The 24,059-nt window shown below is 42.0% G+C and overlaps 1 protein-coding gene and 1 pseudogene across 1 annotated transcript in view; both read right to left on the reverse strand.

Moving 5' to 3' along the window:
* The window catches only part of CSRNP3 (cysteine and serine rich nuclear protein 3), a 130,339-nt gene that overhangs the window by 71,191 nt on the left and 35,089 nt on the right, over window positions 1-24,059 (reverse strand). The window contains exon 2 of the mRNA XM_061612928.1: window positions 15,406-15,573. Within this exon, the coding sequence (XP_061468912.1) occupies window positions 15,406-15,550 (145 nt within the window). The 5' untranslated portion in view covers window positions 15,551-15,573. The remainder of the gene's footprint in view (window positions 1-15,405; window positions 15,574-24,059) is intronic.
* On the reverse strand, window positions 22,436-22,554 carry LOC133378477 (5S ribosomal RNA; annotated as a pseudogene).

Below are 24,059 nucleotides of genomic sequence, written 5' to 3' on the forward strand. Positions count from 1 at the left end.
ATATCATGAATCTTTCATCATGAGCCTTGGATTGTGTTTAAGTATAATAGATCCAGAAGAGAAAATAGAAGCCATGGAGATAAGGAAAATGAGATGGGTTATTTATTTATGTTTCCTATTCTGCTTCTCCACTCAATGAGCCCAATAGGTGGTTTTGAGAGGCAAGGTCTGTGTGTTGATTCATTCTTAAGTTGTTTTGTTTATGTATACAGTTATACGTATGTTGTAACAACCTGAAGACAAACAACACGCGTATCTTCGCAGCCTCAATGTATATTATAATCCCACATCACAGTTGCAAATGTGTTGTAGACCTGTCTCAATAATCTACATTCTAAAAGTGGGTTGGTATCAGCCTTCCCAGCCGCAGTGTCAGGGACGTTATGACAGTTTCCATTCAGCTGTCCTCACTGCAGAAGCAGGATTAAATGACGTGGTGTAAAGCAGCCGAGTCTCTTCTTTACTGCATCTTTCATTGTTGATACTCAGGCATAAATAGATGTCTGATGTTTGTCATGTAGTCACAGGCCCATAAAGAATTATCTTGCAAGCTGGAACTTTATACTATTTTTCTCCAACTCATGATTTATCTTTGAAGCATATGCTTTTATTATGGACTTTGCTTTTATCTTTTAAAGCTTGCAAGGTTCAGTAGAGGAAAACTCTTCTGCTGTGAGACCAGGGGAAAATGAGAAGTAAAATTATAATCACCTAGCAATTACTCCCTTTTATGTGGCAGCACCTGTATAATTAACTATAGTCTTTCAAAACACAAGTTTTCCTCTGAGTTCCTCACTGTGACACCAGGAGGAGGAGGAGGAGGAGGAGACCAAGATCAGGACCAAGTCCAGGAGCTTTCAGTTTGAGGGATTGATTCTGAAAATTTAAAGCCACCTCATACATCAAATAATGCCTCTGATTACCCTTACTCTCTGATTAACATACCATTATAGCAGTGATTGGTGTTGACATTTCTGAAGAAGGCCAATCCACAGGGGGGAATTTTGAAAAAAGGTCTAAAGCGTTGCCATATACTATGGAATCAACAGTCTGGCATCTGATGATGTGTGTGTATATGTAATCTTTATGAATGAACAAAGAAAGTTGCCTGATAAGCAAAAGACTTCACAGCAGAGATGGGGAAGAAATTCAGTTTGATTTGCATTTTAATGTGAAACTACCTAATTTGCACTTTCTGAAGCAAAACTATAAATTGAAATGTAGCTGTCCTTTGAAATTCACACTTCTCCAAATTGGGTGATGCAGTCCCCAAACAAGTAAAAATAGGTATATTATGGGTAAGTGTGTATTAAATGCATGTATTTGTGAAAATAACATAAAAATACATTATGTTACTAGGTTTCTTGCAAAAATATGTATATTAAGAAAATATATTAAAATGCTGATGAATTTTCATAAGGATTTAAAATAAAAATCACAAACCCATGCAGAATTGAATTGAAGACTGGAAAAATGAGAAAGTGAGAGAAACTGAAATGGACAGATTTGCCCATCCCTCCTTGACAGTTCTTAAATTCTGACAAGCAAAGGTAATGCTTACTATGGTTTGAATAGGCTTGGGCCTTAAGGGATCTATGATTTTTTCTCTCTTTTGCATCTCCTGACTTAGAAGTTGATGCCTAGGATTATGAAACTGGCCAGAAGAGCAAAGCTGCTACTAAGAAGACCTGGGCAAACCATTTTTTCTCAGGTTTGCTTTGCAAGTTTTAATACAAAACAAAACAGTGGTACTTAACTAGTCTGTGCTTAGCTGTGGCCCCCAAGCTTTGGAATACTCTACCCCAAGAAGTTTGCTCTGCTCCCTTCCTGTTGGTTTTCCGGAGACTTCTGAAAACGATCTTGTTCCGGAGAGCCTTTGGGAGGGACTGAAAGTAGAGCCTGACACTGATTTTATGCCTTCTGCATTAAATTTTACCTTTCTAGTCCCTTTATATATAAAATATGTATATACTATATATATATATAGTAAATAAAATCAGACATGTACATAATAAAATTGTAAACAGTAAAATCACAAAAAACATTAAAATAAATTTAAAATACATAAGATATAATTAAAATACATAAAATACTATTTTATGTATTTAATTGTATTTTATGTATTTTAAATTTAATGTTTTTGTGATTTTGCTGTTTACAATTTTATTATGTACATGTTTGATTTTATTTTTGTAAGCCGCCCTGAGTGCCCTGTTATAGGGTAGAAGGGCGGGATTGTTGTTGTTATGTGCCTTCAAGTCGATTACGACTTATGGCGACTCTATGAATCAGTGATCTCCAACAGCATCTGTCATGAACCACCCTGTTCAGATCTTGTAAGTTCAGGTCTGTGGCTTCCTAAATAAATAAATAAACATGAGGGTGTGGGTAAGAGATAACAATTCTAAAAACAAAATAGCATGGTAACAAACCATGTACTGCTGAGCATTCATATCTTCACAGAATGCAAACAACATAATGCTTTGTTGCTCCCTACTATGGGGATTTTGCCCTTGTTACATAATGGGCAAACCACCCAAATAATGACAGAGAGAGGGAACAGTACAATTCATCTCATAAACAGCACAACTGCAGGCATGATTCCAAAGGAGCTCTGCACAAACCTTTAATTAAGAAAGCCATCGTCCAGATAATTAATGAATATGCTCCAAAACATTTTCATGGCCAAAGTGAACAGACAGAATCCCCCGTCAATATCAATCTATGTCAGATATTTTAAATAAGAAAAATGTCCCAATCTAGTAAACATTAGCCAAGACAACAAAAATCAATTGAAACCAAAGGAGCCAGTTATTAACAACTAACGTATGTCCCATTGCCTTCAGTGGCACTTAGTAATGGCTAGCTTTAAAACAATCTGAGCTGTGGAGCATGATGGGGTGATGACTGATGACAGAGATGTAGCAGGAATCAGAAAAGATCCAGGAGATAATATGCCAGTTTCTTAGGGCAATTCAGAATGTATCAGGATAGTTACGCCACAACATTGCAGTGACAGAAACAAAAGTAATGAAAGTTACCAGGATTATAAGGCAATTTCTTTATAATTAAGGCTACAACCCTATGGTCTCTGGGAGGTTATCCCAGGGGCCATAGGACTGTGTAGATCTCTCACTCCATAGGCCAAGAGAGGGGGGCGACCTCATAGAGGCAGACTTGATCAAATAGACCTTACAGCAGCAGCAGAAAGGCCTGCTGCTGCTGTTCCTCCGCCACTGATGCTCCGGCAGTGGAGAGGGCAAAAAGGTGTTCTAGGGATGTATTAGGGCGATTGGGGGAGCTTTCATACGCTGTATCCAAATCTCTCCTGTTTCCCTGGCACACACAGATGGAACAATGCCAGCAGAACTTTGGATTTCGAGGTTAATCCATCAGTGCACCACCCTCCCACACCCAGTAGGATTGCTCTGTCCACCAGCTACATAAGTTGCTTCAGGTATATGCATTCTCATGGACCTTTGTAGACAATTGTTGGAGAGACCTTGTTTGTTTTTGTTTTGGTACATGCAGAGAAAGTGCAGGCAAGTAATTCAAACAATATTTCCAAAGTTTCAAATTTTAAAATTGGTATAAACATGAGCCAATGTGGTGTGGTTATTGGGCTAGGACCTGGGAGAGCAGGGTTCAAATCCCCACTCAGCCATGAAGCTAGCAGGGTGACCTAGGACGAGTCACAATATCTCAGCCTAACAGGGTTGTGAGAATAAAATGGAGAAGGAGGAGAACCATATATGCCACCTTGAGCTCCTTGGAAGAAATGTAGGATCATATAAATGTTGTAGTGTATTGACCCTCCAGGCTTGCCCTACCAGGAACTACTGAGTCAGCCCCAGGCTGTGGTAGCTTTAGTTCTAGGCCTGCCTTACAAGCAGCACCATGCTGTGGGCCTTATTCCCTGTATATGATTAGTTATAGTAAAGTTCTTGTTGTTGTTTAGATAATCTGTGTGGCCTCTTCCTTCATGATACTTTTCAAATGTAATAATAAATATAGTAGCCATCAAGATTTTAGCTCTTTTAGTTCTTTATCATCTAGACAGGAATAGTTGTAGCTCAGTGGTAGAGCATCTGCCTTGCATGCAGAAGGTTCTAGGTTCAATCCCTGGCATCTGCAGGTAGAGCTGGGAGAGACTTCTGCCTGAAACCCTGGAGAGCTGCTGCCTACCACTGTAGACAATACTGAGCTAGATGGACCAATGGTCTGACTCAGTGTAAGGCAGCTTCCTATGTTCCTACCTATAGTTAGACTGTACTCAGGGCCAGATTAAGCTGAGGAGGGCCCCTAGGCTGATTCTGAGCTGCCCGCCTACCCGTCCCATCCCATCCCCCCTGCTTCACCTACCTTTCCGCTTTTTCAGGTTTGCCATCAATCAAGATGGTGGGCAAGGTTTCCCTAAGGGGTTGAAGCCTCTGCCGCCATCTTGGTTGATGGCAGAAATGCAATATAGGAATCAAATTGATTATATAATTGGTAGCAGAAGATGGCTCTGAACAGGGTGGTTCATGACATGCTCTTGGAGGTCACTGATTCATAGGGTCGCCATAAGTCGTAATTGACTTGAAGGCACATAAAAACAACAACAAAGCAGAAGATGGAGAAGTTTCATACTTTCTGCGGAAACAAGACCAGGAGCAGACTGCGATACAGATTATGAACTAGTAATATCGAAAATCAGAGTAAAGCTAAAGAAGAACAACAAAGCAATCAAAATAACATCCCAGAAGAATATAAAGATAAAATAAGGAATAAATTTGAGGCTTTAAACTTAGTTAATAGAGAACTAGAAGAACTATGGAGTAAAGTCAGAGACATTATCATGGAAGAATGCAAAAAGACAGTAACTCTAGTTAAAAAGAGAGAAAGACCTCAATGGATGGCTGACGAAACTCTTAAAATGGTTAACGAGAGAAGGAAAGCAAAAGCAAAATGAGATAGAAACATGGTCAGAACCCTACATGCGATAATACAGTGACTAATATTTAGGGACAAAGAACTATTACAATACTTACTGTATGGAAATAGAAGAGGACAACAAAAAAGGTAGAACAACAGCCCTCTTCCAAAAGATTACAGAAATTAAAGGCAAATTCAAACCAAGAGTAGGGAATAATCAACAGGGGAACACACTAACTGACCAAGATAAAATAAAATGAAGATGGAAGCAATACACTGAAGAATTATATAAAAGAGATACAAGGATTCATTCAAGGAGTAACAGTATGATGAAGAACCAGAAATTTTAGAATGTGAGGTGAAAGCTGCACTTAAAATACTTGGAAGAAACAAATCACCAGGAATTGAGCTGCTACAAATTACTGAGATGGAATCTGTCCAAATTTTGACACAAATTTGTCAACAAATATGGAAAATAAAACAATGGCCCACAGACTGGAAGTGTTAAATATATATTTCAATTCCAAAGAAAGGGGACCCCAGGGAATGCAGTAATTATCGAACTATTGCCTTAATATGCCATGCAAGTAAAGTAATGCTCAAGATTCTACAACAAAGGCTCTTACCATATATGGAGCGAGAAATGCCAGATGTCGAAGCTGGATTTAGAAAGGGAAGAGGTACCAGAGATCATATTGCAAACATATGTTGGATAATGGAATGGACCAAGGAATTTCAGAAGACAATCACCCTATGCTTTATACATTACAGCAAAGCCTTTGATTGTGTAGATCACAAAAAACTATGGAATGCTTTAAAAGAAATGGGGGTGCCACAGCATCTGACTGTCCCAATGCACAACTTATACTCTGTACAAGAAGCTACTGTAAGGACAAAATATGGAGAAACCGATTAGTTCCGCATCGGAAAGGGTGTGAGACAGGGGTGTATTTTATCACCCTCTTTGTTTAATCTATATGCAGAACATACCATACGGAAAGCGGGATTAGACCAAGGTGAAGGAAGTGTGAAAACTGGAGGAAGAAATGTCAATAATTTAAGATACACAGATGATACCATACTAGTAACAGAAACCACTAACGATTTGAAACAAATGCTGATGAAAGTTAAAGAGGAAAGCACAAAAGCAGGACTACAGCTGAACTTCAAGAAGACTAAAGTAATGACAACAGAAAATTTATGTAACTTTAAGGTTGACAATGAGGACATTGAACTTGTCAAGGATTACCAATACCTTAGCACAGTCATTAACCAAAATGGAGACAATAGTCAAGAAATCAGAAGACGGCTAGGACTGGGGAGGGCAGCTATGAGAGAACTAGAAAATATCCTAAAATGCAAAGATGTATCACTGAACACCAAAGTCAGGATCATTCAGACCATGGTATTCCGCATCTCTGTGTATGGATGTGAAAGTTGGACAGTGAAAAAAGTAGACAAGAGAAAAATCAACTAATTTGAATTGTGGTGCTGGAGAAGAGTTTTGCACATACCATGGACTGCGAAAAAGACAATTAATTGGGTGTTAGAACTATCATTAGAAGTGAAAATGATGAAACTGAGGTTATCATACTTTGGACATAATGAGAAGACATGGTTCACTAGAAAAGATAATACTGGGAAAAACAGAAGGGAGTAGAAAAAGAGGAAGACCAAACAAGAGATGGATTGATTCCATAAAGGAAGCCACAGACCTGAACTTACAAGATCTGAACAGGATGGTTCATGATAGATGCTATTGGAGGTCGCTGATTCATAGGGTCGCCATAAGTCGTAATTGACTTGAAGGCACATAACAACAACAGCAACAACAATAATAACAATAATAATTATATTATTATTACCACCCACCTTTCACCATAAGGTCCTAGGGAGGCAGTAATTCTGTGACCTTTTAGGGTTTAGCATCTAGACTTATTTCATGTAAACAGGGTGGTTTACAACAGATGCTACTGGAGGTCACTGATTCATAGGGTCACCATAAGTCAAAATCAGCTTGAAGGCACATAACAACAACAAAGGGTACTGGGACTTGTGGCAATGTGAGGGGTCTCCTAACTAACTCTGACGAACTCTAACTAAGCACATTTTCATGCCTACCATGTAGTGGTGATGGCAATGAAGACTTACTTCTTCATCACTACTGCATCCTCAAGTAGTCTAGTAGAGTTTTTCTGAGTAGTGAAGGGGCTGTTGGGATATGTCCAGGTGGAGGATTGGAGGCCTATTATTTATTTATTTATTACATTTATACCCCACCTTTTTTTCATGATAGAAAACCAAGGCGGCTTACATAGGATTCCCAGGCGGTCTCCCATCCAGGCACTGACCATACCTGACCCTGCTGAAATTCAGCGGGGAGCTGGTCTTATGTGTCTTCAGACCATAGCCTGGCTTGCTCTGACAAATCCACTAGACACTTTGAGGGTAAAGTCACTCGGATCTGTTCAGAATTAACTGTTAGAGCTCATCTAGAGGCAGTATCCAGTGTACTATCTGATTGAGTTTTGATGGCTCACTTTCAATTGTTGCAGCCTGAGGGTGTGGACAAGCTGCTTGAGGGGGTGTAGCCTATTATTTGTCCTTTAAATCCCTGCCATTCTCAGTTTATAAACGCTAACCAGAGGGTCAAGGGAGTGTTGAATGCCTCATTTCAGGAGAAGGAGATACCAAAGACCTTAAAGGAGGCAATGGTGCATTTTTTCCTTAAGAGGACCTCTCTGAATCCAGAACAGTTAGATAAGTATTGCCCAGTCATGAATATCCCCTCTTTGGGCAAGGTGCTCAAGAGGGGGTGGCAGTACAATCTCAGACATGCTCGGAGAAAGAAGAGTATCTGCAATCCAAATTCAGGCCCTGGGTTGGCACTGACACTGCCTTGCTTGCCCTGAACGATAGCCTTTATTAGAAGTTGGACTGGGGGAATGAAACCCTATAAATTCTTCTTGATCTCTCAGCGGCATTTGATATCATTGACCATGGAATCCCCCTGGGAACAGCTTTGGCAATTGGGAGTTGGAGGCATTGCACTGCAGTGGTTCCAGTCCTATCGCTAGGGGCATTTTCAAAGAGAAGCATGGAAGATTTCTGCTCAGCTCAGGGGAATTAATTTGCAGGATCCTATGTTATCTAACATCTATATAAAGCTGTCATCAGGAGACTTGGAGTGAGGTATCACCAATATACATATGACACCAAACTCTGTACCATCTGAATCAGGAGAACCAGGGCAGGTATGAACCAGTGCCTGGAGGAGGTAATAGGTTGGATGTGGGCTAATAAATGGAAGCTTAATTCAAACAGGACTGGGGTTCTGTGGGTGGATGATTCTCAGGTCCAGGAATAGGTTGGTCAACACGCTCTAGATGGGGTTGCATTCCCTTGAAGGATAGGTGCATAGTTGGAGACTGCTCCATGAGTCATCTTGCCCAACTTCACCTGATATGTCAAATACGATTATTTCTGGACAGAGATAGTTAGGTCATAGTTATCCAGGCCATAGTAATGACCAGGTTGGACTACTGCAATGTGCCCCCTCGCTGAATCGTCACCTTGTAGTGGTAAGTGGGCTTGCGTGTTCCAATGAACCCTGTGAGCAATGCCGTCGGGAGTCATGTACGCCCAGCAGGGTCACCCATGGCGGTAAGGTCAAGGGAGAGGAACCAGACAAAGAATGATCCAAGAAAGTCCTCAACGGCAGAACAATATGTATGTTACAATGGCTGTGTAGGCAGATGAAGGCTGCAGCAGATAAAGGACTTCCAATCATCATGGTACCCATGCCATTGGATCAAAGCCTTTTTCTGTCAAGATTGTGTGTTGATTGTGGTGCACTGATCTCCCCACATAAAACAAATTCATGCACAGGCATCTTCCATAACAAAAGTCCCATGGCGATTGGCAAATGGCGACGGGGGCAGGACTAAGAAATCCAGAAGCCCCTAGTCATGGTCTGGTACATCGGCGGTGGATACAGATTTAGATCCATTGTTAAAGACTACATTTTGGAAGACAATCTTACTTGGTCACGAGTGATCACCAAGAACTGCAATGTGCTTGTGATGTTCCTGTATTAGTGTAAATAGGGTAAGTGCTGTTTGTATAGGAGATACATGGTAAGTAGAATGAAAGAGGAAGGGGGAGTGAATGGGCAGTAGAATGCTGGATGATTGGCTGAATGTTTAAAATGGCTGACAGTATAAATGGAAGGATGTCAGGTAAATCTGGGTGGATGGGTGGTGAACGTTGGAGTGGATGTTGATAGGTTGTTTTGGTGGGTTTGAGAGAGTTGTTTGTCAGGAGAGCGTGGAGAAGGAGGGGGGTAGAGTTCGGATTAGTATTAGATAAAACCATATGCTTATGTGCCTTATGAAGTAATCTTGTTATCTTTGCTATCTGTGTTATTTAATAAATACTTAATTTGGTTTACCAAAGGCCTGATCCTTGGCTGGGGTTTCACAGACCAGAAGGGAGGGTGAGGTAAATAACCAAGGCTGAAGGGAAACTATAACAAATGGTGGCAGCGGGGAAGAGAATAACAATACCAGTATTCAGAGCAAACCAGAATTATAAGCAGTCTGAGTAAATCAAAGGGATTGGGACAGCTTAAGCACGCAGTCACAGAGGTAACCTAATTGAGGGAGACTCAGGCAGAGTCTCTGGGACTACTGGTTATAGGACGTGACTGGTGGTGCTGCCTAGCAGGGGGATCTGTTGAGATCTATGCTAGAGCGGGGAGAGAAACCAAAAGAGAGGACAGTCCAGACTGGTGGAGTCCCTGGTGGTGCCTAGTGACAGGCAGTAACCACGAGCAGGTAGGAACCTGACAGGGAGAGCCAGGGAAGGACGCCTCACATGTTCCCTTCCCCGCTGCCACCATTTGTTATAGTTTCCCTTCAGCCTTGGTTATTTACCTCACCCTCCCTTCTGGTCTGTGAAACCCCAGCCAAGGATCAGGCCTTTGGTAAACCAAATTAAGTATTTATTAAATAACACAGATAACAAAGATAACAAGATTACTTCATAAGACACATAAGCATATGGTTTTATCTAATACTAATCCGAACTCTACCCCCCTCCTTCTCCACGCTCTCCTGACAAACAACTCTCTCAAACCCACCAAAACAACCTATCAACATCCACTCCAACGTTCACCACCTATCCACCCTCAATCTCTCAGCTTCCAACTCCCTCTGCTTGTCTTTTTCCTCAGCCTCCCATCTTAACTTCTCTCTCAAGTACTCTATATAAGCGGGATTGCTTAAATATCCTTCTGGGGTCTCTTCCCTGACAGGTTGTTTTTGCTGGGCAGTTGCAAATCCTATAAGTGTTACCCTCAATTCATCTACCCCTTTACCCTCGTGAGGTAAATTGAATGTTATGCACTTCTCCACCAGCTCCTCTCTTTTCATTTTTATATATTCAGCCATGGTGTTTGAGTTCACTCACTCTTTGCCACACACTCTTTGCCAGTCACTCTCACAAATAATCTTGTTTTGTTATTTCTGTTTGTCACACCACTGTTAGGGATTCTCTAGTATTCGTACCACCGTTACAGCCAACACCTGTGACGTAGTCTCCTTTGTTCGTATCCCACCGCTGCTTCACCAAGAACTGCAATGTGCTCTATGTGAGACTGCCATCGAAAAAGGTCAAGAAGTTGCACTTAGTACAAAATGCAGTTGCCAGGGTGCTGGGGACATTCAAATATAACACCAATTTTGAAACAATTATACTAGTTGCTTAGTGTTTTCCAGGCCAGATTTAAGGTGTTTATGTTGAGATTTAAAGCCAAGTAGGTCCCTAGTATCTCAAATAACGTCTTCTCCCATATTATCCTGTCCATGTGCTAAATCTGCAGGGGAATCTCTGTTAGTGCTCCCCACACCCAATGAGATCCATGGGATGGAGTCCTGTGGGCAGGCTTTCTCACTGGTGACCCCATACCTCTGGAATGCCATTCCCTCTGAAGAACAACTTGCTATGACATTCCTGCCATTTTATAGTTGGGTGAAAATGCATCCCTTTGCTCAGGATTTTCGGGATGGGTGAGGTACACTGAATAGGGTTTTAATTGCTGCTGCTATTTTATTTGCATGGAATTTATGTTGGCTTGTTTTAATCTTAGTGTTGAACTTTGGTTTAACTGTTACATATTTCTGCCCTGGGACCTTCAGGTGGAGGGTGGTCTATAAAGACGGTAAAGAAATGATTTGTTATCAAAGTTATAAATCCAACATTATAAACCCAAACAAAAGTTCTCCAGTATTACCAGATATTGAAGCATCTCTGAAGTTTTGCACATGTACACTATCAAAGTTAGGAACATGTCACATGTGCTTTTTCTATCACATGCATCACAACACATTCTTCTCTTATTGACTGATAACACATGGTATATTGACAATTGAATATCAACATGGAGCCATAAGCAGAGGCAGGGATTGTAATAATAATAATAATAATAAATTTAATTTCTTCGTCGCCTATCTGGCCAATGGCCACTCTAGGCGACTTACAAAATTGTTAAAATACAATTGATAAAATACAGTAATACAATATAAAAACAACACATCTGCAGCAACAATATTAAAACTGGGCAGGAGGCATTTCAGTTATAACATTTAACCCTCCCCGGATACCCCGAAGGCCTGCTGAAAGAGCCAGGTCTTTAAGGCTTTCCGAAACACATTTAGAGAAGAGGCGTGCCGGAGATCTTGTGGGAGGGAGTTCCAAAGAGTGGGGGCCACCACTGAGAATGCCCTCTCTCTTGTACCCGCCAATCTGGCTGTTTTTGTTGGCAGGATTGAGAGAAGGCCCTGTGTGGCTGATCTTGTCGGGCGGCATGAGAAGCAGAATGAGCAGAAGCAGAACTGCAAACAGGATTTTTTTAAAAAAATGTTTAGTTACTAAAGGGCAACAGCAACCAACATCTCGGCATTTGCAACTGAGCAAGATCTGAGTTTGGCTGCTTAGTCAAGCCAACTATGCAGACTGTGCAGGGTGAGAAGACAGACATGAATTAGTAATCAATCTTGGTTTGAATTACGAAAATGTTCAAATTTGTGACATTAAAGTCAAGGTTCATTATACAGTTGGGAATTACAAACATGCTAGATTCGACAAAGGATCAATTAGTTACAAATTTTGGCAGTATAACTAGTTGGGGGGGGTGAAGATTGCAGGGAAGACTCTTGGTGAATATAGTCCTGATGATATCTCTGGAACATGCTGGATACATTATTCAAGTGGCAACAAGATCCTTATTGACAATGGGAAGAGCATGACAAGGCCTAAGGTCTCTAGGGCCTGACTATTATCTGTTTTGCCTGTTGAACCTTGCCTTTCGAATTCAGCCTCCTCCACACAGATATTGGTAACATCACAAGCTTATTAAACAGGGTTATACATAACTCTCTGGAGGGGCTCTAAACACAGGCCTGCAACAGGGGTTCGGATAGTTCAAGGGTAGAGATGGGCAAGGAGTCTGGAGGCTTTCTATTTAAAGTAACAACACACCATTCATTTGTTGTGCCTAAGAATAACAGTAGGAAGTGCACCAAGGCCCAGGTTTGGACCGTTTCAGTCACATTGCAGTATGCTCATGGTGGCAGGCATTTGTCAAGGTCATTCACCACAAGAAGCAAGACCTTTCATAACAACTTGTCAACAACTATCCTTGGGTAGAAGAAGTTGTTAATTTGCAACTTTCCACAAGCATGTACAGGCCCAGTGTCACCACACAGCATTCTTTGGCAGTTGCTGGATCCCCAACATCCCATCAGGGCCTACCATGTGTCCTGCCTACCACCATCCTTATTTTTTCCCCCTGACACTCAGTGCCAGGCAGCTATTTTAAATTTGCCACCATGTCCCCAACATAGCATCATTTCAGGGCATTCAGCCCTCAATGGCACTGATCATAGGAGTGTTGCCATCACACAGTATAAATCAGAGGAGTACTGTCACCACAGAGGGCCCAGAGCTGAGGGCCCTTTCAAGTCTAGAGCCACTGAGCTTGTATCAGGATGCCTGGCCTTCTTTGTACCTGATCACTTGAGTAGTGCCTGTGGTTAACACTGCATGGTATGATGCTGCCTTTATCATTATGATTGGTTACCTGCTTCAGTCATTTTTTTTGAAGATGTGCCTTTTCACCTAGGCTTTCCCTGATCATTAAACCTGGCCCCTGTCTTCTGTATGTTATAATGTTTTATCAAATTTCTGTACTTTTCACTGCTGTTCTTAGTAGTTCACATTGATAGTTTTATTGTATATTTTTGTAATTTTTTTTTAAATTTGCACACCACTTAGAGCTATTTTAATATGTTAAGCAGTATAGAAGTGGTCTTGAATAAGCAAATCCCCCCCAGTACACTTGGCAAACATCACCTGTTTCATCTGCTACCCTATCTACTACCCCTTGTCAACATGTCCCAGTTGCTTCTTTAATCCTTCTCAATTTGGTCTTATTTTTGCACCAAAGCCTCTCCTTTATGCTGTCCTTTCAGTACTATTAGTAGTATTAGTAGCAACTAGCAGCACTAGCTGAATGCCAGCTAACGATGTTGGTATTGTAACAAGGCTCCCCATATATTTTTTGTGTTTTTCCGTGAAGCCTAGAAAATTAGTGGATGTGGTTTGCTGTCTGCCATCAACAAGAATTCATATTTATACAGCGTTCTTGCAATTATAGTACTGATTAATGATAAGTGCCCTGCTGTCTGCAATCTATTCCTTTGAGGGAACCACACTTTACGTTCCAAAAATGTTTTATACCTCTTAGTGATGCATTATTATTCTTTGCAGATCAAAGATCATGGTTGTCATGGAAACTGCAAAAAGTGGAAAGCCAGTCATGACATAGCAATGGCATAATGGGGAAGATCTGCTGGGAAATCACTCACTAGCCTGGGGTTTTGTGTTGGAAATGCTTGGGTGAATTTAAGTAGAAAGCCAAGTCGTTTCTGAGATCTAAAAGCACTGTGGTATTAAACGCAAAATATCAGTCGCTGTTACAATCAACATGCTTCACTGTGTGCAATGCAGCAAGAACCATTTCCCTTTTCCCCCCCCTCCAGATGGGATGCAGAAATACCTCAATTGTATTTATATCAGCTTATAAAACCCCACAGCAAGCTTTTGTGAGTATATAGGATGGCATACCCTAACAAAATACTCAGTTGTTTTAATTAGGTATGTTAGATTTTAAAAAACGGGCAACCTAAAGCTATAGACTATTTTTGAAAATCTACAAATAATAACTGCAGACTTTAAAAATTATCTATCTCATTTGTAGAATTAAGGGCAATCATCCTAACATCAGGACAAAAGTTGACCAGTAATAAACAGATTGGCTGGTGACAGAATGACAACTTGACTTCATGGTAAAACAATAGGGAACAAGTTGTAACATGTGCATTTGCAATGTCTTATGTAAAGGAAGTGGAGTTTTTAGGAAGATTCTTGATATCTCCAAATTCCATCTTTCCAGGCCAGGGATAGAAAAGCTGTAAGGTCATTTTCTGAAAGAACTCACTATTAGATGACATTGGTGAAAGTCTTCCCTATCTAAAAGTATTTTAATAATATAGATGCCACCTGTAAATTATGATGTTAACTTTACAAATCTATTGGAATGTGGGGCTGAAGGAAACAGTCTATGAATAGGTAGGTAGTTAAGTAATTGGTTATTGTGTATTTTATGTAGAGATGTTTTAACCTTTGTGAAAAGATGATTTTTAATTTAAGAGAACAATTTGCCCATTAGGGAAAAATCAGTGTGTTGTTTTACTGGAAAAATTGTCTTTATTGCATATTATGAAAAACAAAGAAAATCAGCTATGTTCAGGTACAGATAGATGAATCCAAAGACAATGTGGGAAGGGTGGAGGAACTGCCAAATCCAAAGCCCTGTCCGGCAGGAGATAATAGGAACATTGGAGGGGGGCATTTCTCCCCTTTTTACAGAGGTTTTTTTTCTTTTTAGATTTGGGACCAATGGAAGGGGAAATGGTGGACTTAGCATTAATGTACAAAATAAATACATTGCAGGTTTGGATTGCTCTGTAAAGTGTTAACATTAATAAGTTTAATCAATCAATTACTTTGTTAAAAGTAAGGCTGATCACTGATCACAAAACTTTTACACAGCTAACAACAGGCTTGTTCAAAAGAAATGCTTATTGCTACAATTTACATACCATCAAAGTATATTGGGTGCAGGACGGAAACGATAATTTTCATAGCTCTTGACTGTACCCACCTTTTTGGATTTTTCTTAATCCTGGGAAATTTCTCACTTTGATTAGAAGCTTTAAAGTACAGACTTAAATGCTGGATGTCCTATATTTGTTTTATATAACAATTACAATTAGGTGGGTAAAAAAATATCCAAAGTGAAAACATTTCTATTAAAAAATCACTTTAAAAAAGAGCTTGGATCCTCCTTGCCTGGCATCTGGTACTTACGAATAAAATGATTTGAAGTGGACAGATTGACACTATCACCATCATCAGCGCTTTTGCCGTTAGAAACTTCATCATCCGATTCCCACACAGAGAAGACTGAGGAGCCGCCCACTTCTTCAAACTTCCTCATTAAAATTCCACTCATAGCTTTAGCATTGTCACATGTACCTGTCAGAGGAACAAGAGAAATGAAGCATGAAAACATTTGACCGCTGACCATGCTATCAAGATCTCCAAAGTCATTGCTGGAGGGGATTTTTATATATATAAACACATTGGGCTTCTGTTTCTGCCTGGATACTTGTATTTCTACCAGCAGTCAAACTGGAATTAAAAAACCAAACATGTACATGTTTTGTTGCAAACACATACTCCCTCGAATAATTGAGGGAGAATCAATCAATCAGGTCTGCAACCTGGCTCAAGCGCTTACCCAGATATCTTTACTTGAGGGAGCAGTTGCCGTGCCCCTCCCCACCTCTCCCCCCTGACAGAAGTAATCATATATATGATATATATGCTCCACGCAAATGCCTGATTGCATAGAGACCCAATCTGAGCAATCTTCCCAATCCTGCACCACATCTGACATTATTTACATGGTGAGGGGAGAACAGGGTGTGCCTGCTCTCCCACCATGTGATGGTTCTCACCACTTAGGTAACTACACAATCCTACTGTGTGAAGAAAAAAAAAGGGACGAGCATACCTACCTCCTCAATGGTCCTACAAACCCTGAAGAGGCAGGTGTGCTCACCTGTTTGCCTATGTAACTGCATAGTATGTTTACTTAAAAGCAATTTTCACTGCATGCATTCAATGCACTTGTTCCCAAGTAAGTTGTATGCTTAGGATTGCATCCTAAGTGTCTGAATGGGTCCAATAGGGTTACACAGGAAAGGATGTTTTATGTCATAGGTAGGAATGGGGAAAAACTTCAATTCAGTTCACATTTTAAAGCCAAATCTATCAGATTCTCACTTTCCAAAACACTAGAACCAAAATACAACCATCCTTTGAAATTTGCACTTATCCAAAGTTCACAATGCAGCTTAGAGAACAATATTTATAAAAATGCATATAAATGTGTATAAAAATGAATGTATTAGTGAAAATAACATATAAAAGACATTATATTATGAGAAATGGGTACATTTATCAAAATTGCATACAAAATGTGTTTATTAGGGAAATTCTCGATAAAAAATTGAAGAACTTTCATGAGGGATTTTTAAATTAAAAAATCGCAGATTGCTACAGAAATGTGGACAACTGAATTACAGATTGGAAAAATTAGAAACCGAGAGAAGTTAAATTGAGAGATCTTTCCATCCCTTGTCATAGGCCACCAATACATGCCCTTGAGGTCCCCTCTGTCAAGAAAAGATTTATTTGGTTCAGAAAAATGGTTCCCTTGCCCAGACTTCTGGGGAGAGAGAGCGAGACAGAGAGAGACCAGAGTAAAAAAAATCCCACTAATAGTCTGTGAGCTCATCCTTGTGCCTGTGTTATCTGGTATGAGCTAGACTTCAAGGCCACTGTGACAGTTTTGCTAATTGGAAGAAATGCCTCTGTGGTGAGATCTCACATACACCCAAGTTCTGGAAAGTTCCAGTCAACTAGTCCTCTTGAGCGGCTGAAAGAGTTGGCTTGGTCTTGCTAGTAGGGCTGTGCACAGGCCTCCTATACACCTCTTGGCCGCAATCTGTGGGACCCGAGGAGGGCCAATCTGCCCTGTCCCAAAGATGGGACCACCTCCCCCACTCTGGATTCATCCCCAAAGTTAATTGGGGGACTAAGGGTTTTCTAAAATTAAAAACATCATCAGGGGGAAGAAGATGCTATGTCTCTGTGATGTTCCTATATTAATGTATATATGGTAAGTGTTGGTTGTTTAGAAGATACATGGTAAGTGGAGTGAAAGAGGAGGGGGAGTGAATGGGCAGTAGAATGCTAGATGATTGGCTGAGTGTTTAAAATGGCTGAACGTATAAAAGGAAGAGAGACAGTGGAATCTGGGAGGTGGTGGTGGTGGATGAGGTGAACTGAGTGGGTTTCTTGGTGGGGTTTAGAGAGTTGTTTGCCAGGAGAGAGTGGAGAAGGAGGGGGGTGGAGTTCAGATTAGTATTGAGTAAAACCATATGCTTATGTGCCTTAAGAAGAAATCTTGTTAATCTTGTTAGCTTTGTTATCTTTAATAAATACTTAATTTGGTTTACCAAAGGCCTGATCCTTGGCTGGGGTTTCACAGACCAGAAGAGAGGGTAAGGTAATGACCAAGGCTGAAGGGAAACTGTAACAAATGGTGGCAGCGGTGAAGAGAATAACAATACCAGTATTCAGAGTCTCTGGGAATACTAGTATTAGGACGTGAGTGACTGGTGGTTGCCTAGGAGGGGGATCTGTTGAGATCTCTGCTAGAGCGGGGAGAGAAACAATAAAAAAAGGACAGTCCGGACTGGTGGAGTCCCTGGTGGTGCCTAGTGACAGGCAGTAGCCACGCGCAGGTAGGAACCTGACAGGGAGAGCCAGGGAAGGGCATCAGAGGTGGTGGCAGTAGCGGTGGGATACGAACAACAGAGAATCCAGATACGAACAAAGGAGACTACGTCACAGGTGTTGGCTGTAGCAGTGGTACGAATACTAGAGAATCCTTAACAGTGGTGTGGCAGACAGAAATAACAAAACAAGATTTCTTGTGAGAGTGACTGGCAAAGAGTGTGTGGCAAAGAGTGAGTGAACTCAAACACCATGGCTGAATACATAAAAAAGAAAAGAGAGGAGCTGGTGGAGAAGTGCATAACATTCAATTTACCTCACGAGGGTAAAGGGGTAGATGAATTGAGGGTAGCACTTATAGGATTTGCTACTGCCCAGCAAAAACAACCTGTCAGAGAAGAGACCCCAGAAGGATACTTAAGCAATCCCGCTTATATAGAGTACTTGAGAGAGAAGTTAAGATGGGAGGCTGAGGAAAAAGACAAGCAGAGGGAGTTGGAAGCTGAGAGATTAAGGGTGGAAACTGAGAGAATGAGGATAGAGGCTGAGGAAAAAGACAAACAGCAGGTCTTTGAGGCTGAGGAAAAAGACAAACAGAGGGAGTTGGAAACTGAGAAGTTGAGAATGGGGTTTGAGGAGAGGGAGAAGCAACGAGCAGTGGATGCCGAATTACAAGTAGAAAAGTTAAAATATGAAAGAGAGAAGTTTCATTCTGATGAAACAAGAAAGGACAGAGATGGAGCAAAAATAAAAATTACTCCAAAGGACTTTGCTGTCTATGAGCCTGGTCAAGATCCTCAAATTTACCTCAGCACCTTTGAAAAAGCAGCTCAGTTGTGGGGGCTACCTGAAGATAAATACATGCAGTATTTATCAAACCTGATTAAAGGGGAATTGGCTGAGGTATACCAATATTTCCCCTCAGACAGGCCCGTCACCTATGCTAAATTCAAAGAAGCAGTGTTTAAAAGATTCAGACTGGGGCCTGATCATTTTAGAAAGCTTTTCAGAAACTGCCAGATACAGACACGGAGGTCTTTCGTGGAGCTGGGGGCAAAACTGATGGACATATTTGGGAAATGGCTGACAAGTGCAAAAGCTCAGTCTGTGGAGGAGGTGAAAAACCTCATGATATTGGATCAATTATACCATCAGTTACCACCAGAAATAAGGCTCCTGGTCAAAGACCGTTCCCCTACATCGGTGCAGGAGGCCGCAGAGATGGCGGATCACTTCGCCTCCAACAGAACTGGCTGGGTGGGGAAAACATCAAGAGATTTTAAACCCAGACCATATAATGCTGGCAGAAGGGATGTGGTACCACAGCGAGTGAGTCCTCCAGTAAAATCTGAAGGGCACAGGACACCCCAGAGTGGATCTGTGTACCCTAAAAGTGAGGAGAAATTATGCTACAAATGTGGTAGACCGGGGCACCTACGTTTTCAATGTGAGGTTGCCAACCACATTAGTAATCCTGCTCAGACAAGGGCAGTGAAAACAGAGCCCAAGGCTTTAGAAACAGCGAAAAAGGTTCAGTTCTGCCAGATAAACTGGACAGAAGTAACAGACCTTGATTCAAGTCTGAGAGAGGAAGTGAGTGTACAAGGGGCAAATTATTGGGCATTGCTTGATACTGGTGCCGCTCAGACATTACTGAGGCCAGATTTAATAAAATCTGAGGTAATATTACCTCAGGAAACTGTGACTGTCCAAGGAGTGAGGGGTCAACCAGAAAGTTTGCCTGTGGCCCTGGTGGAAATGACTTGGAGAGGCCAAGAGGGCCAATATAAAGTAGGCATTAATGCCCAGCAACAAGAACCAGTAATACTGGGAAGAGATGTAATGGGCGCCCAAGGAAAGATCTATGTAGTGACCAGACAGCAAATTGGCAGAGAAAAAGAAGCCATATTAAGGGGGGCTGAAACAAACAGGGTGGAATCTGTTAACCAGCCTCAGGTCACCATAGCAACCACTAGCAGGCCTGCTGAAGGAGACAAACTGTATCAGCTGTTCTCTGGGGAAGAGACAGAGCAATTCAGGGAAGAGCTGCATCAAGATATAAGTTTGAAGCAGATAAAGGAACAAGCTCTGACCCAACAGATTCCTTTCACTGACAAACTGAGGAATCAAGTTGTGTGTGAGAATGGGATTTTATATAGACTGTGGATGCCTGCTGAAAGAAAAGGTGAATGTGAACCAGTGAAACAAAGGATGGAAGTAGTAAAAGAGAATTTGAGTCATGCACAGGAGAAGCAAAGTTACTGGTATGACAGAACAGCCAGAGAACGTGTGTATGATGTGGGAGATATGGTTATGGCGTTCATACCCAGGAAACATGACAAATTACAGGCTAACTGGGAAGGACCATATACCATCAGAGAAAGGCTTGACACAGTGATGTATGTAATCACCACAGACCAATTAAACAAAAGCAAAGTGGTTCATGTAAATATGTTGAAGCCTTACCATACCAGGGATGTACAGGTGTTGCAAGTTACCTTATTCCCTGAGGGAAGTGGGCCTGAACTTCCAGATTTGGTACAGGAAAGCAAAGACAAAGGAGGGGTAGATCAAGTGGAATGGTCAGAGGAGGTGAAGGAGGAAGTAAAAGAAGAGATTCTGAGAGTTTTGAAAACTTATAGGAATCTCTTTAGTAATAAACCTGGCCGAACCAGTATAGCCAGACATTCCATTGATACTGGAGAGCATGCCCCAGTCAGATCTGTACCGTGCTGTGTGAATGGGAAAGTTGTGAGTGAAGTAATCTATGTAGGACATGGGGTGGGGAGTGGGAAAGTCACCCCCTTATGGAACAAGGTAGAGGCAGTGCAATTGTGGCCTATCCCCTTGCATGAATTGACCAAGAAAAAGTGTTCTGAGCGTGTGGTATGGACGGATGAATGTCAGAAGGCTTTTGATCTGCTGAAGCAAGCCTTGTGCCAAGGACCCATATTAATAGCACCAGACTATGAGCAACCATTCATTGTGGCTACAGATGCGTCGGACCTGGCGCTGGGAGTCGTCTTGCTACAGGAGAGAGAAGGCACCAGACATCCAGTGGCGTACCTGAGTCGCAAGCTGACGCCGAGGGAGAAAAACTATTCGTCGGTCCAGAAGGAGTGCCTAGCGGTCGTGTGGGGACTGAACAAGTTGCGCCCATACGTGTGGGGACGAAGATTCACAGTGACTATGGATCATCAGGCCTTGTTATGGTTGCAGACTATGAAAAACCATAACACTATGCTGCAGAGGTGGTCCTGGGCCCTACAGGACTATCAAGTGGACTTCCAGTTCATAAAAGGCAAGGACAATGTACTGGCCGATGGACTTTCCAGGCAAGTGGCTGGGACTGCAGTGACGTGACCAGACGGAGGAACAAAGAAAGACATTTTCCCCATAGAGACTTTTATTTGTTAACGCGACGTATAAATCCTGGAACAGGAATAATACTCTGCCGTTGAGAGCCAGGGAAGGGCGTCACAGTCTCCTCCCCACCATCACCACCACTGAGAGCAGGCAGGTGCAACCAGCACTGCACAGGATGGAATTGTTCTGCTTACCAGGCATGCAGGAAAGCCACCAGCGCATGAGCAGCAACTGGCACCACACCAGATGAATCCTCCGGCTTATCAGACGATAAGCAAGATGATTCCTACTGCAGGATACCGCTCCTTTGCTAACGGCTTCTTTGTGTCCTGCCCAGAGCCCGAGACATGAGACGGAGGCGAGGCTTGGTTTAATTCTTGTTTTATTAGGGTGATGTTTACATCCAAAGTAGTGCGATTCATAAACCTGGCTACTCTAGCTCACTACTTTCCCTAGCTAAGTTACCTAAACAATCTTTGCAGCATATGGGGAGAGTTAACTCAGCACCGGAGTCTGGGTGGGCACCTGCTTAAGTAGGGAAGGACTTCGCCCATAACCGACAGCTCCTCCGCAGTTCCACCCTCTGTGAGTCCTGCTTCTTGCAGCTTCTTGTGCGGAGTGAGGGGGGACGAGCCTCCAACACCCCATCCAACGGTGGGGTTTTCCTAGGTGACAGCACGACCTCAGGGAGCAGGAAACTGGTTGGCAGGGAAGAGTTTGAAGTGCCAGGTGGAGATTCTGGCGAAGGTGGGGTTTGTGCACGCGGAGGGTCACTTCCCAACGGCTCAGACGGGGAACTCACAGACGGGGCGGGATCTGCCTCAGCAGGAGAGATGGGCGAGGAAGTCTGCAGCCTGACAGAGCCCCCCCATAACGTCCCCAGCGACCTTGTCCTCATCTGACTCCTCTCCCTGATCTAACTCCCCTTGCACCTGGGCCGCAACACTCTGCATTTAGGGAATCCACTCTTGAAGGGGATTTGGCATGTGGGTCTTGGGGAGGCCTTGCGAGAGGGAGAGGTCAGATGCAAAAAGCACCTTTGTTGTTGTTATATGCCTTCAAGTTGATTATGACTTATGGCGACCCTATGAATCTTTAAAAAAAAAATTCATCGGGTTTTCATGGTAAGAAGTATTCAGAGGTGGTTTACCATTGCCTTCCTCTAAGCCTATAGCACCTGGTATTCTCAGGTGGTCTCTCATCCAAGTACTAACCAGGACTGACCCTGCTTAGCTTCCGAGATCAGACGAGATCAGGCTTGTTCAAGGTAGTATGGCTGTAGGCAAAAAGCATCTACCTGTCTCTTTTTCATCCTTCCTGTGCACACCTGCCTCTTCTTTCTGCCCTATGCTTCACCCCGTGTTAGCCCCAGATCACTCTGGGCTACTGTACCTGACCCATAGAGATCCAGGACCAGAGCTTGGAAAAGTTACTTTTTAAACTACAACTCCCATCAGCCCCAGCCAGCATGGCCACTGGATTGGGCTGATGGGAGTTGTAGTTCAAAAAAGTAATTTTTCCAAGCTCTGTCCAGGACTATCTCAACCCTACTCGGCCAAGACCCAAATGCCTCCAAAGAGGCCTGATTTGGCTCGGGACTCAGCCAAATACAAAGCACAGCCCTAATTGCTAGGTCTTCTATAAAAGTGATTTTGTTGCTTTGTTATATGCCTCAGATCTTGTCTCACAATTTGGATCTTGTCAGCTGTGTGCATCCCTATGCTACCTGATGGTTTAATGGGATCATTTGCTCTATGTGGTTTGTATTAGAGTTCGGCAAATTAGCTTCGTTGTTTTATTTCTTGTTCTATAATTCTCTGAGTGTACTTTGGTACACTTAACTTTTTTTAATTTGTATAATTCTTACTAGTATATGGGTTTTTCTTTTACACTGCTGTTTTTAAATAATTATTAATGCATCTCTTATATTTTGGTATGGTTTCTTGAATGAGAGTTTGGTACTAAATCTAGTTCTAACCAATTTGTTGAATTGCTACTGAGTGGCTTTGGGGCTCAAGGAGCAGAGAATTTTTAACTCATTCCATTGAATCTCAAGAGACACCCAGTGTACTGCTTGGGAGACTCCTGGCCAGTGCTGGAGTGGACTTAAAGAGTGGTGGCAGCATTCTATCTTGCAAGGTTGGTTTTATCATGGTCATTTGGCATTTACTATACCAACAAGGGTCTGGCCCTAAGGTTTGGGGGGCAGCAGTCCTTGACACCCTCGGGCACTGAAATTAAGCTGGAAAGAAGCCTTATATTGTAGACCCTCCCCAGCTGTGAATCTGCCCCCATGGTCCTCTCCCACTACAATTAGGTTTGAACAAGCGTTATAGGGATGAGGGAGAATTTCAGTTCAGCTCACATTTAAAGGCAAACTTAGATAATTCACACTTTCTGAAACAATATGAAAACTGAAACCCGTCCATTGAAATTCACACTTCTCTGAATTTGGCAATGCAGTTCTCCAAGTAATATTTACAAAAATGCATATAATAGGGGAAAGTGTGCATAAAAATGATTACGTTAGTGAACATAACATACAAAATGCATTATATTAGGGGAAATCCCACGCAAAAATCTGTACATTAGTCAAAACTGCATATAAAATATGTTAATTAGGAGAAATTCGCAGTAAAGTGCTGATGAATTTCCATGAGGATTTTTCTATCTAACTATATAATATTTTCCTAAGCCATCACTCTGTCACACACAGCATCACATAGGGGCAGGGCCCGGCACAGCAGCAGAACAGCAAGCAAGGTGAGGTCTTAAGGGAAGCAAGGATG

This window comes from Rhineura floridana, chromosome 2 (genome assembly GCF_030035675.1).
Source record: "Rhineura floridana isolate rRhiFlo1 chromosome 2, rRhiFlo1.hap2, whole genome shotgun sequence".
Lineage (NCBI taxonomy): Eukaryota > Metazoa > Chordata > Lepidosauria > Squamata > Rhineuridae > Rhineura > Rhineura floridana.